The 23,110-nt window shown below is 42.4% G+C and overlaps 1 protein-coding gene across 20 annotated transcripts in view; it reads left to right on the top strand.

The window, feature by feature from the left end:
* Nucleotides 1-23,110, top strand: part of SGIP1 (SH3GL interacting endocytic adaptor 1) — a 199,099-nt gene that overhangs the window by 46,244 nt on the left and 129,745 nt on the right. Inside the window, exon 1 of one of the 20 annotated variants that reach the window (XM_070267503.1) lies at nucleotides 3,084-3,188. The exons of 17 other annotated variants lie outside the window; for them this stretch is intronic. In XM_070267503.1, the coding sequence (XP_070123604.1) occupies nucleotides 3,134-3,188 (55 nt within the window). In that variant the 5' untranslated portion in view covers nucleotides 3,084-3,133. Of the gene's footprint in view, nucleotides 1-3,083; nucleotides 3,189-23,110 lie in introns of those variants that run through there. 2 more of the 20 variants (XM_070267514.1, XM_070267519.1) reach the window with 2 other exon arrangements.

Here is a 23,110-nt window from a genome sequence, read left to right as displayed (position 1 = left end):
ATTAAAAATTAAAATAATATTTTCTTTTATGAAGCCATGGTGCCAGTTGATTATTTTTAAATGTCTTTTCATTCTAAAGTAGACTTAATGCTATACTTTGTCAAAAATGTGGGTTTTCAGAGCCATAGAGCTTTTAAAGAAGACATCTTTTGGGAGAAAAGTTTATAGAGTTGCTGCTCACAGAACACTTGGAGGGACGTCATCTCTGGAGTCCTGATCATCACACGATGAGTAATTTTGACCTTCTGCTTTGAAGGCTTGTGTCTGTATGTGGTTCATGGGGATGAGAGTGACGTCTCTTCCAGGAATTGAGAGAGTGTTGTGAAGAGGCTGGGAGAGCTTGTGCTGGGTCACGTGGGAATGTCCCACAGGACTGAGAACGATGGGAGAGCAGCCCAGAGTCTGCGGAGGAGGACATCTTCCTCCTACCCTCTTAGGTTCTGTGGCCGGCCTAAGAGTTAATCCGACATAAAACAGATCAACAGGAGTAAAGCAGATGAATTTATTTAATACCTTTACATGTTCACAGTTGTCTTCAGAAGCAAAATAAAAACCCAAAAAAGACATTAGGTCTAAAAGCTTATGTGCCTTTTTATACAAAAAGCAGTAAATTGTGGAGGTGTGACAAGACAAAGCAGTTTGGGGCTAAGGGCAGTGAATTGTGGGACAGTGACTGGGAAATGTATGGGGGAAACTAATGGAAGATCAGGGGTTGTTTTAGCAGGTTGGTGTCTACAGGTCCATTTTGGCGTTGACTGCCAGTCTCCGGTGATAAGAATGTTCTTCTCTTCCTGATCCAGGGAGGGCACCCTTCTCATGGGAAATTCTATGACCTGCTTTTAGGTGGAAAGGGAGAGGTCAGAGACCCCTTCCTGTGGCGTGTTCTGAACCCCTTCACGTCCATAAGGTGCATTTAAAACATCCTGTTTCATTTGGCTAACTTTCTCATTCTTCAATTCAAGTTGACCTTACATTTACTTGTAGACGCACCCCCAAATTTTCTCTACTTGTTGTTGTTTTAGAAATGAGCCATTTAAAAATCACAGTCAAGGGACCGGCCCTGTGGTGCAGTGGTTAAGTTCGCACGTTCCATTTCGGCGGCCCGGGGTTCGCTGGTTCGGATCCCGGGTGTGGACGTGGCACTGCTTGTCAAGCCATGCTGTGGCAGAAGTCCCACATATAAAGTAGAGGAAGATGGGCACGGATGCTAGCTCAGGGCCAGTCTTCCTCAGCAAAAAGAGGAGGATTGGTGGCGGATGTTAGCTCAGGGCTGATCTTCCTCAAAAAAATAAAATAAAATAAAAATTTAAAAAATAGTCAAAAATCTCAAAATTGAACTCAAGTAGACATAGCACAAATTTAGTAAATGTCTCTTCTGTCATAGCCATGTGTTTTGACATCCTGCAGGTGCCTCAATGTGGGTCCTCAGGCGAGTCCCAGCAGCCCTCTGGGCCTCAGCTTTCACCAAGAGAAAACGAAAGAGTGGGTCAGTCTGATTTCTAATGTCTTTTCATTTCTAACACTGTGTAAACTGCATGGTTCACGCCCAGTGCATATGTACTTTGTGGTAAAATCATATCGAGGGCTTTATTTTCTATCCATGGTTAGATTCTGACAAACTTCAAAGTCAATAAAATATGTGTTGTGTGTTTAAGGCTTAAACAGAAACCACCTGTCTTCCGGTGTCTTGGAAAGACAACTAGAGACAGAGTTTGCTTTTGTTATCAGTTACTCATGCTCCCAGCAGACCCAGGCTTCCCCTGACAGTGGCAGTTTTATCATGACACCAGGAGAAAGGTACAACTTATTTAATTTCCAGACTTTTCTTCCTAGGAACATGTGGGCACTGGAGCTGGAGTGAAAGTGTAGCGATGCAAAGTGGGTCGATGTTTCTTTATAAATGGAGGTCAAAAAAATGAGAATTGACAGTAACAATATGGAGATGGGACCTGGGGTTGGGTCCCTCTGGAATCACAAATATTGTTTTCAAGTTGTTGTTAACAAGGAAGGAGATGTGGTAACATTAACACTTTTCTTCCTGAGAAGGAGGTGCTAATGTGGTAGGTATCAATTTGGAGTCACTGAAGATGAGGAAGACTGAGAAACCTTTCTTTGTTAGGTGAAATGAAAGAACTGTAAGAAAGGAGCATCCCATCGCTGATCCTAAGTGCTTGATCCTATTATAATGTGGGGTTAGGGACGTGGGCTTCTGGAATCAGGAACCTGGATTCAGTCTGGCTCAGCCACTAAAAAGCTTTAGGAATCTGTGCAAGCTATTTACCTTTGCAAGCCGCAGTGGCCTCATCTATAAACTGGAGAGGAGGCTGTAGGGTTGTGGCGAGGATTTGAAGAGACAGTGAACCCAGTGCCCACGGTAAACACTCAAGGAATCGATAGCTATTCTTATTACCACACCGCTCTACCTCACATGCCGGCGTCTTCTGGACCAGCCTCTTCTAGTCACCATTTTTGCTCCAAAAATTCATCTATTTAAATTTTCTGAAAGCATTTGTGGTTTTGTTTCTTTTCTTCTCCTTCTCCTCTTCCTGATCTTTCCTCCTTTTTTCTCATCCCTCTTCTCAAAGCAGGTAGGAACGGGTAGTGGCCATATGCCAAACTCTTCTTGAAAGAAGATGCCTCCTCATTAGCCATGTGCCATCTGAAGTTGGGGATCTGGGAATTATCCTTCAGTGATTACAAACTAGACAAAGAGAGTGATCGTCTTGTTTTCCCCGCCACCTCCTCCCCAGGCAGGGCTGCTGCCTGCTCAGGGCCACAGCATCAGCTGGGGCACGCCTGGTGCTCAGAGTGCAGCTGCAGCAGGCAGAGTTGAGGAAGCTCCATTTTATTCTTTGAGAAGGGCAACTCCCAGTGGGTTGGAACACACTGGAGTATCTAGAATAAGTACCGAGCTGCTATACCCTAGCTGTACACTGCTACACACTGGCAGGGGAGGTTTTCTCCCAGATAGAGTTCAGGCTGCCACTGGGCCTGCCCTCCTCCCGTGTCTATTAAACATTTTTCCATCCGTCAGAGTCCACTTCAAGTATCACTTCCTCCGTGAGGGCCTTCCTTGGTCCCTCCTCTGACTCCCTTTCCTTCTCAGCTCACAGCATGTGCTTGCAGCAGAGACATGCGTCTTCAAGTCTCCTTGACTAATCCAGTGATGTATTCCAGGACCTCTTCAGGTAAAGGAACCCCTTGAAGAATGCTTGTCATTCATAACTGACCCTGAACAATTTCGTTTAAGCTATTTGTATCTCAGTTTGATAGCCATTCTCTAATTTTAATCCACTCTAACCTTGATGCTTAAATTAACTAATTAATTTTATCCCCCTGGCTTCTGATTCTGACCACACAGGAGACTGGTCACAAGGGAAGCACACAGAGGAGAGAGGTCTCGGGGCCCTTTAGCTAGTGGGTATTCCCATCGTTCGTCTGTGTTACAGTGACAGGTGTACTCATCTTATTTCCCTCCTGTAAGCAAGATCCCAGGCAATTGCTTTTCTACATAAAATGAGGCTTTGAGCATAGCAGGAACTCAGATGATTAATAGTTTGAATTCGACGAGCCAATGTATGTAGAAATCTAGAAAGGTGTTACTAATCCAGGCCTGTCTGTGTGAGTGTGTATTGTGTATCCAGAGAGAAAAAGAGATAAAGGAGGAACAGGATGGACACAACGGCAGCAGGCTCAATCCTTGGCTACATCTTAACAGTTTCCTTTCTTTCCTTCTTCTGTACTTTCCCTTCCTGTAGAAAGTCAGGATTCAAGACCAGATATTAATTTTTAGCCTCAAGATGAGTTTCTAGGGATCATTTCCCTATTAAGACCTATTCTGACTGAAATATCACATTGTCACTTATAAATGAGTGTGACTTTTTCAAGATCTTACCTCTTGCAGAGACACTTATATTTTAATCATTCTCAGTTTCAGATATAAGTTCCTACCATGTCCTGTTACGGGCATTACTGGGGGTGAACAATATCCAGTGTCGCGTGACAATAGTTCCCCAATCTGACTGTCATCTGAGTCACACGGGAGCTCCTGTTCCTGAACCCAACCCTGGAGATTCTGAGTCAGGATATCTGCATGAGTCTGTGAATGTGTATCTTTAAAAGACTTCCCAGATGGGGCTAATGACCAACTCACCTGGGAACCGCTGGGGTGAAAAATTGAGTCCTGCCCGTTAGGAGTTTATAAGCTGCTTGGGAAGGTTAGAGTTAAGAAAAAATAGTTCACAAACTTTATCTTATGCAATATATAATTTGCATGTTTAAAGTGCCTTAGCTTTTGTGAAGCATTTTATAAAATGCTCTCATATACCCCATTCCTCCTATGAGGTTAAGTAAAGCAGTTGTGGTTTGGTTTTGTTTTTTTCTGAGGAAGATTGGCCCTGAGCTAACATCTGTTGCCAATCTTCATCTTTTTGCTTGAGGAAGATTGTCGCTGAGCTAACATCTGTGCCCATCTTCCTCTATTCTATGTGGGATGCTGCCACAGTGTGGCTTGACAGGCTGTGCTAGATCCGTGCCCGGGATCCAAACCTGCAAACCCAGGCCTCGGAAGCGGGGCGCAGGAATTTAACCTCTATGCCTCTGGGCAGCCCCAGTAAAGCAGTTATTTTTATCCTGTTTTATTTAATGGGTATTGAAGCAAAGATGGTAAGTGACTTGCCTAGAAACTCAAAATCCTGACTGAGCCTGGGTTCAAACAGTGTGTGTCCCCATGCCCTTTACGCGACAAATGGACTCGCTGGTCCCGGGCATTTGTTCATGGTGGAATGAGTATCCAGAGCAGGAAGCAGAGAGGATGTGGTGATGTGTCTACAAGTAAAGGATCCAGAGACACACACGTGTTTTCCAGATCATCTAGATGAAAATCTAACGCAAGAAGGAGAGCAGGACTTTCTGTCTTCCTCTTTAAGTGTGTCAGAGACTGGGGTTTCACTTCCCTTTATGTGGGGTTCCTAAAATAGTGTACATGATTACTGGTAGGATTAACCAAGTTTTGTTGTTATTTTTGTTGCTTGTTTTCATCCTCTTTGAAGAAGCTAAATCGAAGAGAAGCCGTGACTGCCCTGTTTTCCCACCATGTCAGTACCCAGCACACTCTTTCTCAAGGCTACATATGCTCAGCTTCACCCACTTTTCACTAGCCCAGCCCTTTACGTGTCTCTGGGCACTCCCATTAGGGTGTACGATGATGGGCGTACGGTGGTGGACACGCGGATGCCTTGCACACAGGAAAGTCTCATACAATTGGGGCCCTGCTGGCTCCCCGTCTTACACCTTCTGCTCCCGTCCTAACAGACCGCTTGTAGTTTTCACAACGTCCTTACTTTCTTATCTGCCGTGGCTCATAGTGCCCATTCTGATGGAAATAAGAACCATCCTTGTTCAAACTCCCTGGACGACCCTCCCTAACTGTATAATACCGATTCCCAATTCTGTTCAAATGTTATTTCTTCCTATAAAGACTGTTTTTGGCGACACCCCCACCCAGGCACAACTGGCCATTCATTCGTTCTTCTTCCTCGTCCTAGTAAGTGCTGACCTCGTCCTGCCAGTTGCTCTGACCAAAAGTTTTGACTCATCCCTGACTCCTCTCTGTTTCTCACACACCACATCCAATCAACCAACTATCCTATTCTCTCTAGTGTCCGAATATATCCCAGATACACTCACTCCTCAGCATCTCCGAAGCTTTCACCCCGGCCTAAGCCACAGTCTGCTCTCAGATGGTCGATTTTAATAGCCTCCTAATTATCCGCTCTGTTTTCATCTTAGCCCCACTTCTGTGGATTCTCTACATGACAGCAAAGGCGATCCCTTTAAAATGTAAGGTAGATCATATCACAACTCTTTAATGCGCTCAAATGGCTTTCCGTCTCACTCAAAAAAAGAGCCAAACTCCTAACAATTGCCTACAAATCCCTAGGTAACCCAGAGACCCAAAATCTCTCCGACTTCCTCCTCCACCTTCTTCCAACCACATTAGGTCCTTGCTGTTTCCTGTCCCTTCAAGCATGTTCTTGCTTCAGGATCTTTGCACTTGCTCTTCCTGCTCCCTGGAACTTTCTTCCCCTGGTCAGCACACAGTACATTCCCTTACTTCGTTTAGGTCTCTGCTCAGATGTCTTCTAACCGGGGAGGGCTTCCTCAAGCCCAGCACATAAAAAAGGACGCACTACTTCAAAACTCTCTGTCACCTGAATCTGCTTTTTCCTGTCTTTCTCTCCACCTGACACGAGATGGATTATTTAGTTGTTCACTGTCTGTCTCTCCATATACAGCAAAAATTTTGTTTGTTGCTCTGTCTTCAATACTCAGTATAGTGCTTGGTACATTTCTTGCGATCTCCTAGCTCTGACCTGTAGATAAGTCTTCATAGATACCAAACCTTTAAAAAGTGTATGGAAAAAATTGGAGAAACTTTATTCTGTAACTTTTTTCTTACCACCATTACTTGTTTTCTTAGTGACTGAAACACCCTGAGACCTGAGAATAAACCATGAAACCTCACTACGTTAGACTCAAAAGCTCAATCTATTTAAACTACTCATTAGTTCCTATAAGGCAGGGCAGTACAGCGGTTAAGGAGTCAAGGCTCTGGAGTCAGCCTGCCTGTTATCAAATTCTAGCTTCAACAGTTACTAGAACTATAATAGAACAGTTACTGTTATTATAGAATGTAGTTTTTATTACTTTCGATTGCACGTAATAACTGTCAACAAGGTATTTCCTAGTAGGTCTGCCAGTATTGACTCAAAGGATAAGTAAAAACTGTGTATGAGCAACACCCATTTCTATAAAAATAATTCAAGTATTAAGGTCCATGCATTCTCTTAAGTTTAAAATGCTTTGCTCACATCCTCAGCTCAGCCCAAGCCAAGTTATTATACATTCTTCGTTGGAAAACTCCAAAGAAGTGGAGTTTTCTTTTGTGTTTCCTGCTGATGACTGGAGAATGATTGTCTCAGTAACACATGGCACCTAATGTGTTTGGTCCTGACATGCTTAACACTTAACCATCAAAACAAAAAGGACTGGAGACTTTTACCAAATTTTACTTCAGCAAATGAAGAAAGGCACAGGACATTAATTACAGACAAATGAGTAGACTATAATTGGGCTAATCCTCTTGTATTGTGATCTAATTGGCCTCACAAAGTCTCAGTTGCCCGCGTTCTATCTAAGGGGCCACCTGAGCTCACAAGAGATGACCTCTCACCCTGCCTAGGGGGTGCTTGTCACAGATGATGTGGAACCTGGGACCACGGTGCACCGTGAGGAGGTGCTGCATTGCCCACTAATGGGTGTCTTGTTGGAAACAAAGCCAGGTCACCAACCACTTTGGCATCAGAATCATACAGAAAGAAAAGGAGAAACACTGACCCAGAACTCAGAGAGGAGGAGGAGGGATTCTGAATCTCCCCTCACAGAAAGGAGAAGGGACAGCCTGAGAGTGGTGACAATGGGACTGGAATCTCTGTCTCGCCAAGTCCATTCAACGCTCCTTCACTCAGCCATGCTCACACGGCTGGTAAAGAAGGCTGTGGGTTATCTAGCAATCTGAAGAAAGGTCATCTTGATGTTGAAAGCGTTCATAAATTCTGAATGAGTAGAAGTGGACTAGAAAAGCAACGGGCTGGGTAATATAGAACATCCTTGATTGTGTAACGCTGCCTTTGGGAAGGGATGGCTTTGCTCTGAGGTACTTTTTCTCAGGAGAAGTGGCCGGATGAACTGGCAAGGGGAGGTAGAAGGACTTCACTGTTAACGTCCCTTCCAGGGAAACTGTGTGTGAAAACGGGTCACGTCCCGGGCCTACAAATATGAATGGAGAGTCATTGTTCTCTGGGAGATCGGGGAAAGGCATTTACCTCTAAGTGTTTGACTAAGTGAGGGGAAAACACACTTCACAGACCGAACATCGTTTTTTTTGTAAAGGGCTTTGCCAGTTTATGGCAGTGGAAAGGCAGTTAACCCTTTTCGGTCAAGGACATAGCAAGCAATTCGAGTTATCTCTGCATGAAACAGGTTAAAAAGATGATCCATCTGGGATAACCTCAGATTATCTAGCCCCCAAATCTCGTTCCTAAATCCTCAGGTCTTTAGTCACTTTAACAGAGTGACACCCAGTTGCACTATGCTAGAAAAAAGAATGTTAACCTAGAGGTGTATGTTGCTTTAAAGCAAACCCAACTTAAACTCAGATTTCTGAAGAAAATATAGATTAGGAAGTGATTTTATTTTACACATATTATAAAGTTCTTTAATACATCAAATCTCTGATGTGTTTGACATTGATTCATAAATATCTGAATTACACATGACTTTTTAGGCCCTGATTAAAAGTCACTTATCGAGGAGAAGGTGAGATAGATATGCCTGTAAGTACCTCAAATTATATACGGTTTCCCAAATAAAATGCCCAGCTAGAGTGGATATATGCCAGAAAAGTCGAAGTGGTTTTGATGAGACCTGAAGGTGGATTTGCACAAGAGATGAGCCATCAGCTCTAGAAAGTAGTTAGGGAAGCTTGGATACATCCAAAGGATTCTCAGAGTGTGTGCCACAATCTCCTTGCCCCAGAATCTCCTAAAGTGCTTGCTCGAAATTCAGATGAACCTCAGGGTTCTACGGAGCCTCGGGGAGTGGGCCCCGTCACTGCATTGAGTGAGCTCCTTAGTTTGTTCTCATGCACCCTAAGCTTTCTCAACCTTTGGGACTGACTATTCGCTTACAAGCTGGATTTAACCATTGCAGAAACTGATGATCCTAATTTTAATTTTAATAAACAAAAACCCAAGTTCCTCAGTATGTGACTAAATACATATAGGAATAATTCTCTGAGCCAGACACCCTGTCATTCGGCAAACTAAAGAGGAAACCGCTACGCTGTCTCAGCTGCATTTCGATGCGCGTCCTTGGTTGAGCCCCATCTTCCAACAGGCAGAGATGAACAGTATCTTTCTTCTGCATCTTCCTTTGTCACGTGGTCTTACATTTGTTTACATGGCTAGTTCCTGTCTGAGCCACTATGATCCCCTTGAAGGAAGGAAAATTATTGCTAGGACATCATCTTTTCTCACTAACTAAAGAAAACTGGAATCACTGCATAGATATTTGTCCCCTTGAGGCATTAGACTGAAGTAATAAAATAATACCCAAGTACTCTTGCTTACACCCCAAGTTGCCCCTGACTCACAGTAGAGTCTCTTAGAAGCATTGCCCTCTCTCTCCTCCAGTGACTCCACCTACAAAATGTGGAAATGTTAGGACCTCCCCTACTTCATTGAACTGTTCAGAAAATGGAGCAATGGTGTTTCGATGTTCTAGGAAGGACCAATATATTAATATGCAAGATTTGTCAATATTTGAGGCCAAGTGATCCAAGGCAAAGATATATTCAGACTAATAATATATGGTAATTTGACTTTTACAGTGAAAGGAAAGAAATAAGAATTAATTGAAGAGAGTTAATTTTTCACTATTTCTAGTTGATCTTCCTTCCTGTATTTTCCATTTCACTGGAGGTCAAGATCTAGAAAGCTCTAAGCACAGCTCATGTGCAGTTAACCTTCACAATATCCCATTCTCATTCTTCATTCTTATCTCCCTTTTGATTTCACGTTTAATTCGTGTTTTATTCTTTGGACACCATTTGCAATAGATCCTCAGCTGAACATTTTCGTTGAAGTAACCAAAATTCTATTATTGTTAAGTGTCCTTTAAGTTTTTTAAATAAGGGAAATATATAGCCTCCTTGGTCTGGCAGTTAAAAGAGTAAGATTTGGTAGAAATGTGGTAAGAAAAGAAAAAAAAATCTTCTACCTAATGCAAGAAACAGAAGTAGAACCCATACCTTCCTAATATTTTTTCCCCAGCAGTAAAACACAAGCCTACTTTAATCAATTCAAAAACATGTCTTATGTTCTGTTTAGCATCTAAATATGTCATCATTAACGTTCTTCACTTAGATTTCTGATCCCTATATGCTATGGGGTGATGGTATTGGGTGGGGGTGAAGAGAAGGCGAAGAGTTCAGGGGATTCTCATGACTGGAAGGAAATAGAAGGAATTAATTTGATGTTCACCGAAGAGGCTAAGATCTGTCTATTTTAGACTTTGTTTTCTTAAATCATTTGGGCACAAAAATTTCCTTCTCTTCATTTCTTAAAACGAAACAAAACAGATTCCCTAAACAGTGAACTAGAAGGTCAAGAGTCCTCAAAGCACATTCAGACTGTTGGCCTTTCTAGGCCATGAGTTCCCTGAAGACGGGTTTTCCCAGGGGCTCTTGCGCTGTGCTGGGACTTCCTGCCCCTCTCCATCAAGCTCCATGCCTGTGGTGAAAATCCAAACACCCACAGAAAACGCTCTGCTGGTGCTGCGTTCCCTTATGTCTAATGACCCTAAGCCCTGACGATCAACAAGTGAGGGTGTTTGACGACAAATTCCTAAAACATTACCTGCAAGTAAAGACTTTTAAAGGAACCATCTTCAGAAGTCATGGAAATGGCTGGCTATTCAGACTCTGTGGCTGTAAAAATTCCACCTCTCCTTCTGAGTGTCAAGGTCCTTCCCAGTCCTTCTGGCCCAGCTTAAGTCTCATCTCTTCTATAAAACTATGTCAAGGTCTCATAAAATTTCTATTGGGTTTACAGATTGAGATACTGCTTGTCGTGTGATGATAGAATGCTGTGTAGCATCTTTGTTTCCTGTGTGTTTTCACCTCCCCAATGAGTTTTTAAATTCCTTGGGGACAGAAATTAGATTAAGACCCTAAGAGTACTGAAAAGATGTTGTCATCTACTCTACCACTATATCTAATTCAAAATAAAAATGATGCTATTCAATCAAATAAGGGTAAGAAAGTCTAGCAAATTTCAAAAATTTCTGTACTTGGTTTAGGAAATATCACTCTTCAAAATTTTTTTCCCATTTTCAGTGCCCTAAGCAAGTGCATAGATGGCCTTTTGGGTAATCCTAATCTGTTTGAAGATAAAGACAAATGTTATCCTCATTGTGTGTTCATAAGAATAATTGGATTCTGTCAACATCTGTTAGTTTGATTAACAGAGTCTTATGGTGAATCTCTATAAAATTGGAAGACACATTAGAAAATAATTTTCATCTGAATTTTTGGTTTCAAGTGTGTGTGCTGTATATCTGAATTTTTAAAAATAAGAATGACATTCTATTTCTGAAGCCCAGATGTCAATGGCCCACTTGTCCTCCTTTTCAAACTACCCCAACAAAAAAAAAAACCCCGCTCTCATCACTCTTTCTGCATTATTGAGGAATGTAAAATTTGCTAAATATTTTTCAGGGGCAATGGAGACATTTTAATATCGTGCACTCACAGTAAACTTGAAAGCTTCTGTGTTCATTAATTTTTCTCTAAAGTTGAGCATTGACCATACTACTTCAGGGAGAGAGAAGAGGTCTCTGACACTTCTTTCTATCCTGCAGCCTCTCTCCACATTCTGGATTTGGTACCAAAGTCCCAAAGCATCTTATCAAACCACTTTCCAAACAATGCCAGATTTCTCCTTACAAAGAATCTTGATCCAATTGCTAAACAAGAAAATTTTCTCAGATAATTTTACTTTATTTAGGCCAAGAGTATGATTCTTAGGCTCAACAGAAGCCTATGAGAATGATCTTATCTAGGTGATGGACACAGATTCTCCTTTCCCCCCATTTTGATAAAGTCCCTTCTTTTGCCAGTTCTGTTCACTGTTTTTTTTAATAGACTTTATGTTTTAGAGAAGTTTTAGGTTTGCAGCAAAATTAAGTGAACAGCACCAAGAATTTCTGTATCCTCCCAGCCCCCCATACACATACAGCCTCCCCCACTGTGAACCTCCCCCAACAGAGTGGTACATTTGCTACAATCTATGAACCTACATGGTCACATCATTGTCACCCAAAGTCCGTAGTTTACCTTATGGTTCACTCTTCGTGTTGTATATTCAACAGCTTTGGACAAATGTATAATGACATGTATCCACCATTGTGGTATCATACAGAGTATTTTAACTGCCCTAAAAATCCTCTGTGCTCCACCTGTTCGTCCCTCCCTCCCCTCTAATCCCCGGCAACTATTAATCTTTTTACAGTCTCTGTAGTGTTGCCTTTTCTGGAAGGTCTTGTAGTTGGCATCATGCGGGATGAGCCTTTTCAGACTGGCATCTTTCATTTAATAGTATGCATTTAAGTTTCCTCCGTGTTTTCATAGCTTGATAGTTCTTTTTTTTTTTTTTAACCCTGAATAATAGTCCATTATCTGGAGGTCCCAGAGTTTATTCATCCAGGCACCTACTGAAGGACATCTTGGTTGCTTCCAAGTTTGGGCAATTATGAAGAAAGGTGCTGCAGACATCCATGTACAGGTTCTCGTGTGGACATAAATTTTCTACTCCTTTGGGTAAATACCCAGGAGCTCAAGTAGCTAGATCGTATGGTAAAAGCATATTTGGTGTTGTAGGAAACCACTAAACTGTCTTCAAAGTGGCTGTACCATTTTGCATTCCCACCAGCGATGAGTGAGAGTTTCTCTTGCCCCACAGGTCTGTGCACTTTTCACATGGGTTGGTGGAGCCAGCTGGCTCATAGCACTTATTACTGCATGTGGCTGATTCGGCACCTAGATCTCTTAGGAGATTGCCATCCAGTCATTTAGGAAAACGGTGCTGATGTGAGTTATACGGCAGAATATATTTCACTTGAAGTCAAAAACAGACCCAGCTGAGACCTAGCTCTGTTCCTCATTTGTTGTGTAACTTGCCAAGTATTATTTTTAATCTCTCATATGCTTTGGTTTCCTCTTCTCCTAAATAAACTTGAGACACCAACATATTTTAAAGAATATTTATCTAATAATATTCTTAAATTAAAGAATAGAACAAATTTCTGCTAAGTTTTGCAAGATTCCTGGTGAATAAGACTATGAGAGGAGAAGTGGAAGACTCTTGTTCATGGTTGCCTCATAACAAGAAAGCGTTTTTCTTCTTCACAACTTTCAGTTATAAAGTGCAATGTGAGTACAAATTTAGAAATTTAAAAATACTTCTGTATCAGATCTAGAAGTGAGAATGAAGAGTATTCGTGGGATGCTCTAATGGGAATAAACAACATATGTGAAAGAAAAAAATAGAAACTTTTTTATTTTGCTGGAATGTAAAGGTTTGTACCCATTAAACTCCTAACACTTATTTAGTCCTCAAAATTATTTCTTTCTCCTCCTTTGTGGGTCGCATTGGGAAATTTGTCCCAATCTTTTAGACCTGTTATTACTAACATAATTTCCCACCCTGTAGGTGCTGAAAATATAACCACAGCCATTTTTTTCAGTACGTCTGCCATTTGTGCTGAACTCTGAGTTGTGGTTTGTTAGTGTGATGAGGAAGGGTGTGGCTGAGGAAGCCTGGCTCAGGACTAAGCAAAGTGGCTTAGAAAATTCATTGAGTTGCCCTTTCCCAGATCTGGTCCTTAACCTTGGGGATCCGGGCTCTTGATTTTGCCAGCTTCCGAAGTGACCAGGCCCCAGGACCGCGTCAATGAGCATGCGGCCCAGACTTATGAGAGATTCGCATATTGAGCATAACTCCAGTTTATTAATTCAAAATTAGAAAGAGGTCCAGCAGCAAGAAAAGCCATGGAGACGGACACCAAGGCTTCCTTTTCCCAGCGTGTGTGTGTTACCGAACTTCTCTAAGCATCAGTCTTCGTCTGCAAATGGGGACAGTAACAGGACCCAAGTTCCCAGGATTGTGTGAGAATTAATGAGATAATGTTTATAAAAGGCATTAGCACCCTGCTTGTCCCTTACTACACACCCAAATGTTAGGGGAAGGGAAAACTTTTGGCTCCTGTGGTCAGTGCTTTCTCTCTCAGAATGAGCTGTTCTGTTGATGTGTGCAGAGTTGGAATAAAAAGGAATCAGGAGATGGTGATGAAGGGGTTCTGGCTTGGACCATGCTTTCCCACCACGGGGATAAAATTTTCAATGATTCCGTTTGCTGGGAGCCCCTTGTCTGAACAGTGCCAGAGACACACTCATCAGGTTTGTTTTCCTAAACACTGTTTTTATATACTTCATGATGATCGTGGACCGTTCAGGTGATGTGGGCTTTCTTTAGCTTTAACACTGCCAGTGACAAACAACTGGCACAGATGTGACGATATCTCCACCAATGCCTGGGGCAGACATCAGGAACCAGCTAGGTTCTTCTCCTGCTGAGCGTGGACTCACCTCAGAATTGTCATCACTACCCTCCAGGCAGGCACGACCAAAAGCTCATCATTTCTACTGGAAGTGAAATGTATTGCCATCCTGGGAAGAGGCCACAGTGAAGTCATCCATCCCAGCTTTCAGCCTAAAACACATTATTTCTCCTCATCGTGTGTTGTTGCCGTTAGTCAGATTTTCCCTGTGCTAAGGCATCTTAGGATACCCCCAAATACCTTCCATAAGCTCACAAAATATGAGATAAAGGTAAAGATAAGAGTTACACTAGTGAACTCCTGAGTTCCATGGTCAGGTTTTGTGCATGTAAAAGAGTTGGTATTTTGGCATTTCCATTCACTGGCTTTCCTAACGTCTTCATAACATTGATGATAAAGGGGGAATGGTTACACCATTCTACAGAATCCATGTTACAGAATACTATCCTGTGACAAAAAGAATGAACTACTGATATGCACACAAACTCAAGAGGTCTCAGGGGAATTATGCTGTGTTGAAAAAGCCAACCTTAAAAGGTTACTTGCTGTATGATCCCATTTGTATAATATTCTTGAAATTATCTATAGAGATGGAAAAGAGATTAGTGGTTACCAGGAGTTAGGAAGAGCGGAGGGAGGGAAGTGGTTGTGCCTATTAAAGGGTAGTGCGAGGGATCCTTGTAATTGAATGTTCTGTAGCTTTACCACGGGGGCAGTCACAGGAATCTACGTATGTTGTAAAACTTCACTAAAGAATACAAATACACACATAACATACACAAGTGCATGTAAAAACTGGTGAAATCTGGATGGTTGGGTGGATTGTATCAATGTCAATTTCTTGGTTGTGATATTGTCCTATGGTCATACAAGATTTACCATCAGAATGGGAAAGGGAGTGAAGGGTACACGGGTGTCTCTATTATTTCTGACAAATGTATGTGAATCTACAATTATCTCAAAAGATTTTTAGAAAGATCCGTGATGAGCGTTTTGGAGACTGCAACAGCATCTTACAGCAAACTATTAAGTATCAAATGAAGGGAATTATTCCTTCAGAATAGTAGGAGAAAATGATGCTCAGGTGTTTTTAAACTTAATGTGGCTGTGCTCTTAATATTTCCTAATATTTCTACTCTGGGACTATTCCCAAAGATGTGTGTGCTCCCTCTCTGACCTGAGTCATCTCTGTTACAGCAGAAAGCTGTTGATCCAACATTCTATGAGACTAAGAATTTTATTTAAAGCCTGAGTTGCTTTATAATTATTTTTAATTTTTAATGTGAAATAGTAAAATAAGTAAGCAAAATGAGATCTGGCTTTTTTTTCCTTAAAAGTGGGAGGGAGAGGATGTTCTGGAGTTCTACTCATTTCAGCCAGAAATAGCAAACATGTGGCATGTGTGGTGCCAGTCTCTGCTCCTGAATCCATGACAGACATCACTAATATTTTAAAGAGCCTAAATTTTCCTCAGAATCCTTCTTAACGTAATACTTCAAATAGCCATTAACAGTAAGTGGCCACTGACACAAGATGGAGCCCAGACAGCATTTATGTGCTAATTCTCCTTCCTAGAGTGTGGGATTTTTCTAGCATACTCTATTCCCTGTCCATGCCAAATAAAAGGACTTTCTGCATCAACATTTGTCTCCTCCCCCAGTTTCACCTCATCTAAGCATGATTTGCATGCTTGCTGAAATGCTTTTATCTTTCATAAATAAAAATTCCCCAAATAGAGTGTTTTTGCATTTAAATGCAACATTCCTTAAAAAGTAGTGCCATGTGTAGCTGGTAGATTGTGAACATATTTTAATTCCTTTGTAGTTCAAGTAGAAAAGATCACAACTGGCCAGTGTAGGGGGAAGTCGGTTCTCTTGAGCATGTGTCTATTTTTTAAGATATTTACCTCTTTTTACAATAATTAATACATACTGGCAACCTTCAGTGTCAAAGACTATTGAGATACAGATGCTAACACCAGTGACTTGTTTTGATGATAAAGGTGCCTTTTAATCCAGAAAAAAGGGAAACAGGTGATTTAAATTTGTTTTCTTTACATGAATTCTATCCAGACCAGTATAAGAAAAGCAATAAAAACTAACAAATTATAGAATTATTTACTTAAAAGTGATAATTCATCTAGTCCAGATCCCTCCTGACCCCTCCTACTACGTGCTAGGGCCATAGTTCCCAAACTCTGTGCCGAGGCGCCCCAGGCTACCGTGGGTGCCACAGGATACTTTAAATTTTCAGGCGGAACCCAGTAATATCCGTCAGACACTGAACGAGCTTAAGGTCCTTCACACTTTCGACCTTAGACCTTGCCACATTCCCTGAGACGACTTCATATCTTTGCAAAGCTGGGTTTTAGACGGTTACTGTAATGAAAACAAGGACGGCATGAAAATCTGTGTGGAACAGGAAATGAAGGGGGCGGCGGTCTGTGCACGACCCACAAGCACACACGTCCCTTTATTAAGTAGTTGAAGATATTTACAAATACAATAAAACTGTTATTTTCTTTTCTATTTTTTTCTTTCAACTTACGTGCATCATTTTTTTTATCAAACAATTGCTAAGTTGTTAAGGACAAAAAAATACTCATCGAGTTATTTGTGCCCAACTACCTCGTGACTGGAACTGTTAGGTATTTCTGTTTTGTGAAAATGTTACTTAGACATCAAGTGATATGGGCGCCTCTGCTCTAGGGCGCTGGCAAGCACACGTGTTTTCTCCTTTATTCCTCATGAAATCCCACAGGTAGGTATGATCAGCCCCATTTTATGCCAGAAGAAATGGAGACTTACAGGGTTTTCATGACTTGTCCAAGTCTAGACCACTGGTCAGTGGCTGAGGCTGCCGGGGTAGGTGACTCGCCTAAAAACTCATAGCCGATCAGAGGCAGAGCTGTGACAAAATCCTGGTGCCTGGCTCCCCTCCCAGGACGCCTTGTACGAAGCCAAGCGTTCTCTGCAAATCCGCATCATCTTCTTCCTCTGAGCGGGAATTTTCGATGTAGAGGTGGACTTCCAGTCTACATGTTTGACTACAAGAATCCTTGTGCTGACTTTGTCACTGCCCCTCTTAATTTGGCGTATGTGAGGACAATGGACGGGACAGGATGACGTGAGGATCTGTGTTACTCTGAATAAACACTGAAACAATGTTAAAACAACTTTCTGCTCCTGTAACCAAGGCGACCTCCCCTCAGGTTTCCTGTAGCTCAAGGGCTGACCCTGTCTTTCATGGAATTGGACACTTGGGGTCTATGTTCAACCTGGTGAGCTCCAATTTATCCCTGAAGAGAGTCTGGATCTCTCCGTCAGTCCGCCCAGAAGTGGTCCCTGATACCATCTTTTAAGCCCCAAGGGCAGGCGATATTAAAACCCAAGGCCCCGTGAATGCCCATAGAGCCTTCAGAAGATGTGCGCGTTGACTCGGCTGTAACGGGCGTTTGAAAACACCGCCTTCCCCGGCTTCAGGGAGCTTCTGCTTTGCTCTTGTTCATTGGCGTTTGACACACAGCCTTGTGCACAGCATGTTAAGCAGTCCGTGTTCATGCCTTTGGGTTCATTTCAGTAATCCTCTAGAAATTTAATTTTTTAAAAAAGATTCATTACAAAGCTGTGTGATTATGACTCACATTTAGACAAAAATTTGTATCTAAGATTTAATCTTTCTTTGATTTGAATAGCTTTCATTTGTTCAGCTATTTATCAAATTTATTTCATTTGCCAATCATTCTGCTAGAAACTGGAGAGGCGGAGGGAGAACCCGCACAGGGAGCCCTCCTATAAAGGGAAGTCATGAAAATGAGAGGTCATACTCAAGAAGCAGTTGCAATAACAAGGCAGCAATAATACAAAGGCCACAGTAATAATAATAATAAGGCATTCACGAGTTCTGACAGTTGCAGCAAGGAAAGGGCAACCAGCGCTGCCTAGATGGTGTTACCAAGGCGACCTTCCCAGGGGAGGTGATGATTAAGTTTTATCCTGAAGCCCAAGTAGTTTTGCTGGGTGAACATGTTGCAAAGGGAAATTCAAAGCAGAAGGAAGAGTGTGCTCAGCACCTGGGGCTGAAAAGGCGCGTTGTGAGGGAGGATGCAGGGGGCAGTGTCACTGGGCTGTGGTGTGGCACGAGGGCAGCAGCAGGAGATAAAGCCAGTGAGTAGGTGAGCTTGTCATGACGAACGGTCTTGTACACCTCGAAAGGGGGTGGATCTATGAGGAAAAGAGCTGACAGATTTTAGGCAGGGGCATGACCTGATCAGACTTGCAGATTTGGAAAACCACCCTGCCAAGAGTGTGGAGAAGAGCTTGGAACAGGGAAGAAGCCCAAACACGAAGACCTATCCAGGATCCTGCTGCCCCTCAGGAGCATAACTATGAACACCACTTGTCACTGAGTAGGACAGGATTAACTGGGCTGGATTTACCCTTGGGCCTTACTGGAAATTGCATTTTAGAGTAAATCTATGAGAAGAATTTAAATGTTATTAAAAGTAATTTTCTAAAGGGCGTTATGGACCAACTTCACCAACTTGAACTTGCTCAAGGTTTTGTCCTGTTTAGACTCAGTGATCACTCTCTGCATGACCGGTTCTAGTGACATCACTAACGCCTCACTAGACAGGAAGGCCACATGGTATATTGGAGAGTGGAAGGTGCCTGGGCCTTAGAGTCTGACCATCATGAGCTAGAGTACCATCCATCTGTGGCTTTTATCTTTCAGTGAGCTTTTAACTCCCCTAAGCTTTGATTTTCTCGTCTGTAAAAGGCCAATAATAGCTAATCATATATCATAGAGTGGTGAGGATTATCTGAGATTATTTAGTCTTGTATAGAGTATAATATTTAATGTACAGTAGTTGCTCAATAAGAGTTAGTTCCCTTCTTACATTTTGCTGCAGAGGATGTTTCAGACGTATATTCAGAAGCCCAGGTGGCCATTGCCACATTTGCAAGGTTCTCTTTGCAGCGTTCGTCTTTACAGGGCTTCAGAAACCTGGTCAGTCTCTCAGTGCGACAGAGCAAATAGCTCTTCCTCCTGTGTCCACTTCTCAAATATCAACTCCCCCCAGGGTTCACATCTGTCCCAGACTCCCTTCTCAAGAGGCATCACAGCAAAGATGGAATAGTTTAGGTTTGGAAGTCAGACTTGCATTGGAGTTCTTCTCTGCCGCTTACTGTGGGACCTTGGGCAAGTGATTTCACCTCTCTGGGCCTCAGCTTTTTCATTTCTTAAATAAGAGTTATATGGCCTATCTCATACAGTTGTCGTGAAGACTAATAGACCCTCATTTCAGGATTGGCTCTCGACTACTATGATGGTTGAAGCCCTGCTTAAATTCCGACGCTGTTATTCCTGAGCTTCAGAGTGGGATACCCAAGCGCCAAATGAATGTTTTCACCTGCGTATCCCTCTGGCCTCTTGAAATTAACGTGTTTGTGAACTCAACTCCCCGGTAAACTTACTTGTTTTCCTGTTTTCCTGTATTTGCCAGCACAATACATGGCACCATCTTTATCCTAGTTACTTAAAATAGAAATCTGCAGATCCATCCTCTGCCTGCACTCAATGACGAGGTCCTGCCGATTTTAGGTTGTAATTTTCCTTTTTGACCTTATCCACTCTTCTCCATTCCAACCACCATTGGCATCACCATCTCTCACTTGGATCATTGTAAAGTCCCTCCTATTTGATTTTCAGGCCTCTAGTCTTGCCCTCCTCAATTCCTTCCTGCACACGATCACCAAAGTTTTCTATCAAACAACGCGTCTGATGACATCAGCCCCTGCTTAAAACTCTTCAGTGGCTTCCTGTTGCCTCCAAGATAAAGTCCAAACTTAACAGATGATAGAAAAATTGTTATGACCTTGGCCGTTTCTTTCAGCCCCATTTTCCTGGTTTTCTTTACATTCCAGTTGTTCTGAGTAGCTTTAAGCCTGCTACATGCCCCATGCCACCTCCCACCTCCATGTCTTGGTTTAGGCTGTCCCCTCTGCCTGGAGTGCCACCTCCTCAGTTCTTCCCCCACCCCCACCCTGGCAAAGCCAGACAGTGGGGGAGATGCTGGAGGGACACCTTTAAATGCAGTGCAATGTGACGAGGGCCAAGACCTTGTACCTCTCGCTTCGCCTTCCCAAGCCCAGGCGACCGGGACCGGTCCTCACTAACCACTTCTGCTGAACTCAGCTGTCGTATTCATTGTTGATGCCACTCACATTTCCTTGGTGTTTTTCATTTTTTTGGAAACAAGAGTTATGTAGGTGGTATGACTTTCTAAAGGTCTTCTACGGTACCTAGCCTCCTGGGATGGTATGGAGTGAATGCCGTTTGCATAGTAAAAGCTTATTCACGTAGACTCTTATTGTTGACAGTTTGTGATGATTTCATGCCCCAATGTCTCCCTACCAGTGAGAAAGTCTCCTCAGTAGGAACACAAACGGACCGCTCGGCCTTCAAGAACACAAAGTTTGGGGCTGGCCCCATGGCCAAGTGGTTAAGTTTGTGCGCTCCACTTCGGCGTCCCAGGGTCTCGCCGGTTCGGATCCTGGGTGCAGACATGGCAGCACTCGTCAGGTCATGTTGAGGTGGTGTCCATATAGCACAGCCAGAGGCACTCACAGCTAGAATATACAACTATGTACTGGGGGGCTTTGGGGAGAAGAAGAAGAAAAAAAAGATTGGCAACAGATGTTAGCACAGGTGCCAATCTTAAAAAACACACACACACACACACACACAAAGGTTGGTCCTCCTCAAAAGAAGCACAAAGATTGTCTGAAAGCAATTTTTATACTTCTTTAATAAGAAACTCAGATGAGTTTCTCTTTACACTATTTTTGTCAGTTGGGTTCTTTTTTTTTAGGTTTGTTTTTGATCCTGTGTGTGTGTATGTGAAAATAGGATTCTAAAATCTATAATTAAAAGGAAGTTAAATGATCTAGTCCAGTGTTTTCAAAATTTTTTTATCCTGACCCCCACAGTAGTAAAAATATGTTCACGGGACCCAGACATACACATCATGCATAGACACAGATGGAGAGTGAAGTATTTTACAAAAAACAAACACCTGCTCTTCCTATATGAGAGGCACTCTATTTTCTACTCTATTTCATCTTTTAAATGCTTGTCGAAAACCAGTAAATTGATTTCCTGACTTACTAGTGAGTAATTGCCTGTAGTTTGAAAAATGCTTACCTAGTTCAGCTTCCGTTCTGGTGTAGAAAGCATTTCCTTATAATGGATTAACAAAGCACCATTTCTGATCAGTGCATGGATCCCTTTCTCTGTAACCCCGCCTTCCTGAAGCAACGCCCCAAGCATATCTGTCCAATTCCGTCACACACAGACCAAGTTGCTCCTGGTGTCAAGTGAACACAGAGGAGACTTGACTGCGCAGAGAATCAGCGGTCTGGAGAAACCAGAATCTCAGCATCTCAGACCACACGAAGGTTCTGCTAGAGGGACTCGAAAGTCCAAATAGATCTGAGGGGTTCAAAGCTGGGGTCGTACAGAGAAACTTGCCATAGGGTTTGAGAGCCCTAGATTTTGCTCCTGTGACCTGAGCTTCCCAGATACTGAGCCACGGACTAGCCACATCAGAATCACCTTGGAAACTTTTGAATGTATAAATTCCTGGAGCAAAGACTGGGAATGCCAGCATTTTGGAAGCTCCCTGTGTGACCATGCCTGGAAATCCCTGACTTGGGCTTCACGAACCCCGGGCTCCTCTTCCAGAGAACTGTCGCGCCGTCTGCCTCCCTGTCATGGTTGTTATGAGGCATGAACAAAATAGTGTGTGTCAAAGCCCCCAAAACAGCCAAAAGCCCTCCAGGAGCAAGGCACCAGTGTGAAGGTCGTCCAGCTTTTCCTGCCGGTCTGGGCAAATTAGCAATATTTTTCTGAATTTTGAAATTCCAGAGTCGACCGCAGTGTTTAGGCTGAGCATAACTAATAAACCCAAACTGCCAAAGTGCAGAACAGAAGGGAGCATGAGGTTATCTCATAATTTGCATGTTCTCTCCCTGCTCACCTTGAAAATGATGAATTATAACTGGATGTGTAAGAAGAGAGATTCTTTTCTTGTAATGCATTTGAATATTTTGCACCAGAAATTTCCTAGAACTTAAAAATACAATTGCACATAACAATTTACAAGTGTTACCAAATTAAGCCCTTAATTAAAACTCACCTCTCTGAAATAAAATAACCTGATATGCTGTAGTTATTACCTGGGGGAAACAATGAGATTTGTGTGTGTGTGTACACTTTTCTCTTCTTTACACGTCTATCAGAAGAAGGAGATGAGACAATTCACCTACTATTTTCATTGTCAGTGCAGCCTAAGTGAGCCAGTCGTAAAATACATGATAAATGCTATGCTAACGCTATTTGACAGGGGTTTGTCTTGGAAAAAAGAGGTGAGAATAGTGTGCTCAGTCTTTGAGGAGAAGGGATCAAAGGTTTTCAAGCTATTTATGAGGTCTTTCATGGTTCTTCTCAAGTACAGATTTTTATTTACAAATATAGGATATATATAATAGGATTTATATTAAAAAATCACATCCCGTGTAGGATTTATATATCAAATCCCATACTTCCTGAGCGAGTGAATTCGGCGACTGTCTCCACTTAGTGGCCCAGAAGAGAGGAATTTCCATTTTAAAAACGAGTAACTAAAGCTTTCTCAATGTTTTAAAACATAATAAGAAGACTTTTTACACTGGAATTAGAATACGCACTTGCATGGCCTCTGAAAGAGCATGTGATATGTGAAGCCACGCACGAAGAAGCAGCAGAAGAATCACTCACACAGGTCACACTGTCCTCGAGCTCTATATAAATTTCCAGGGTAGGAAAGACC

This window comes from Equus caballus, chromosome 5, assembly GCF_041296265.1.
Source record: "Equus caballus isolate H_3958 breed thoroughbred chromosome 5, TB-T2T, whole genome shotgun sequence".
NCBI lineage: Eukaryota > Metazoa > Chordata > Mammalia > Perissodactyla > Equidae > Equus > Equus caballus.
The sequence above is the reverse complement of the archived record's forward strand: the minus strand, read 5'-3'. Positions and strand labels throughout refer to the sequence as shown.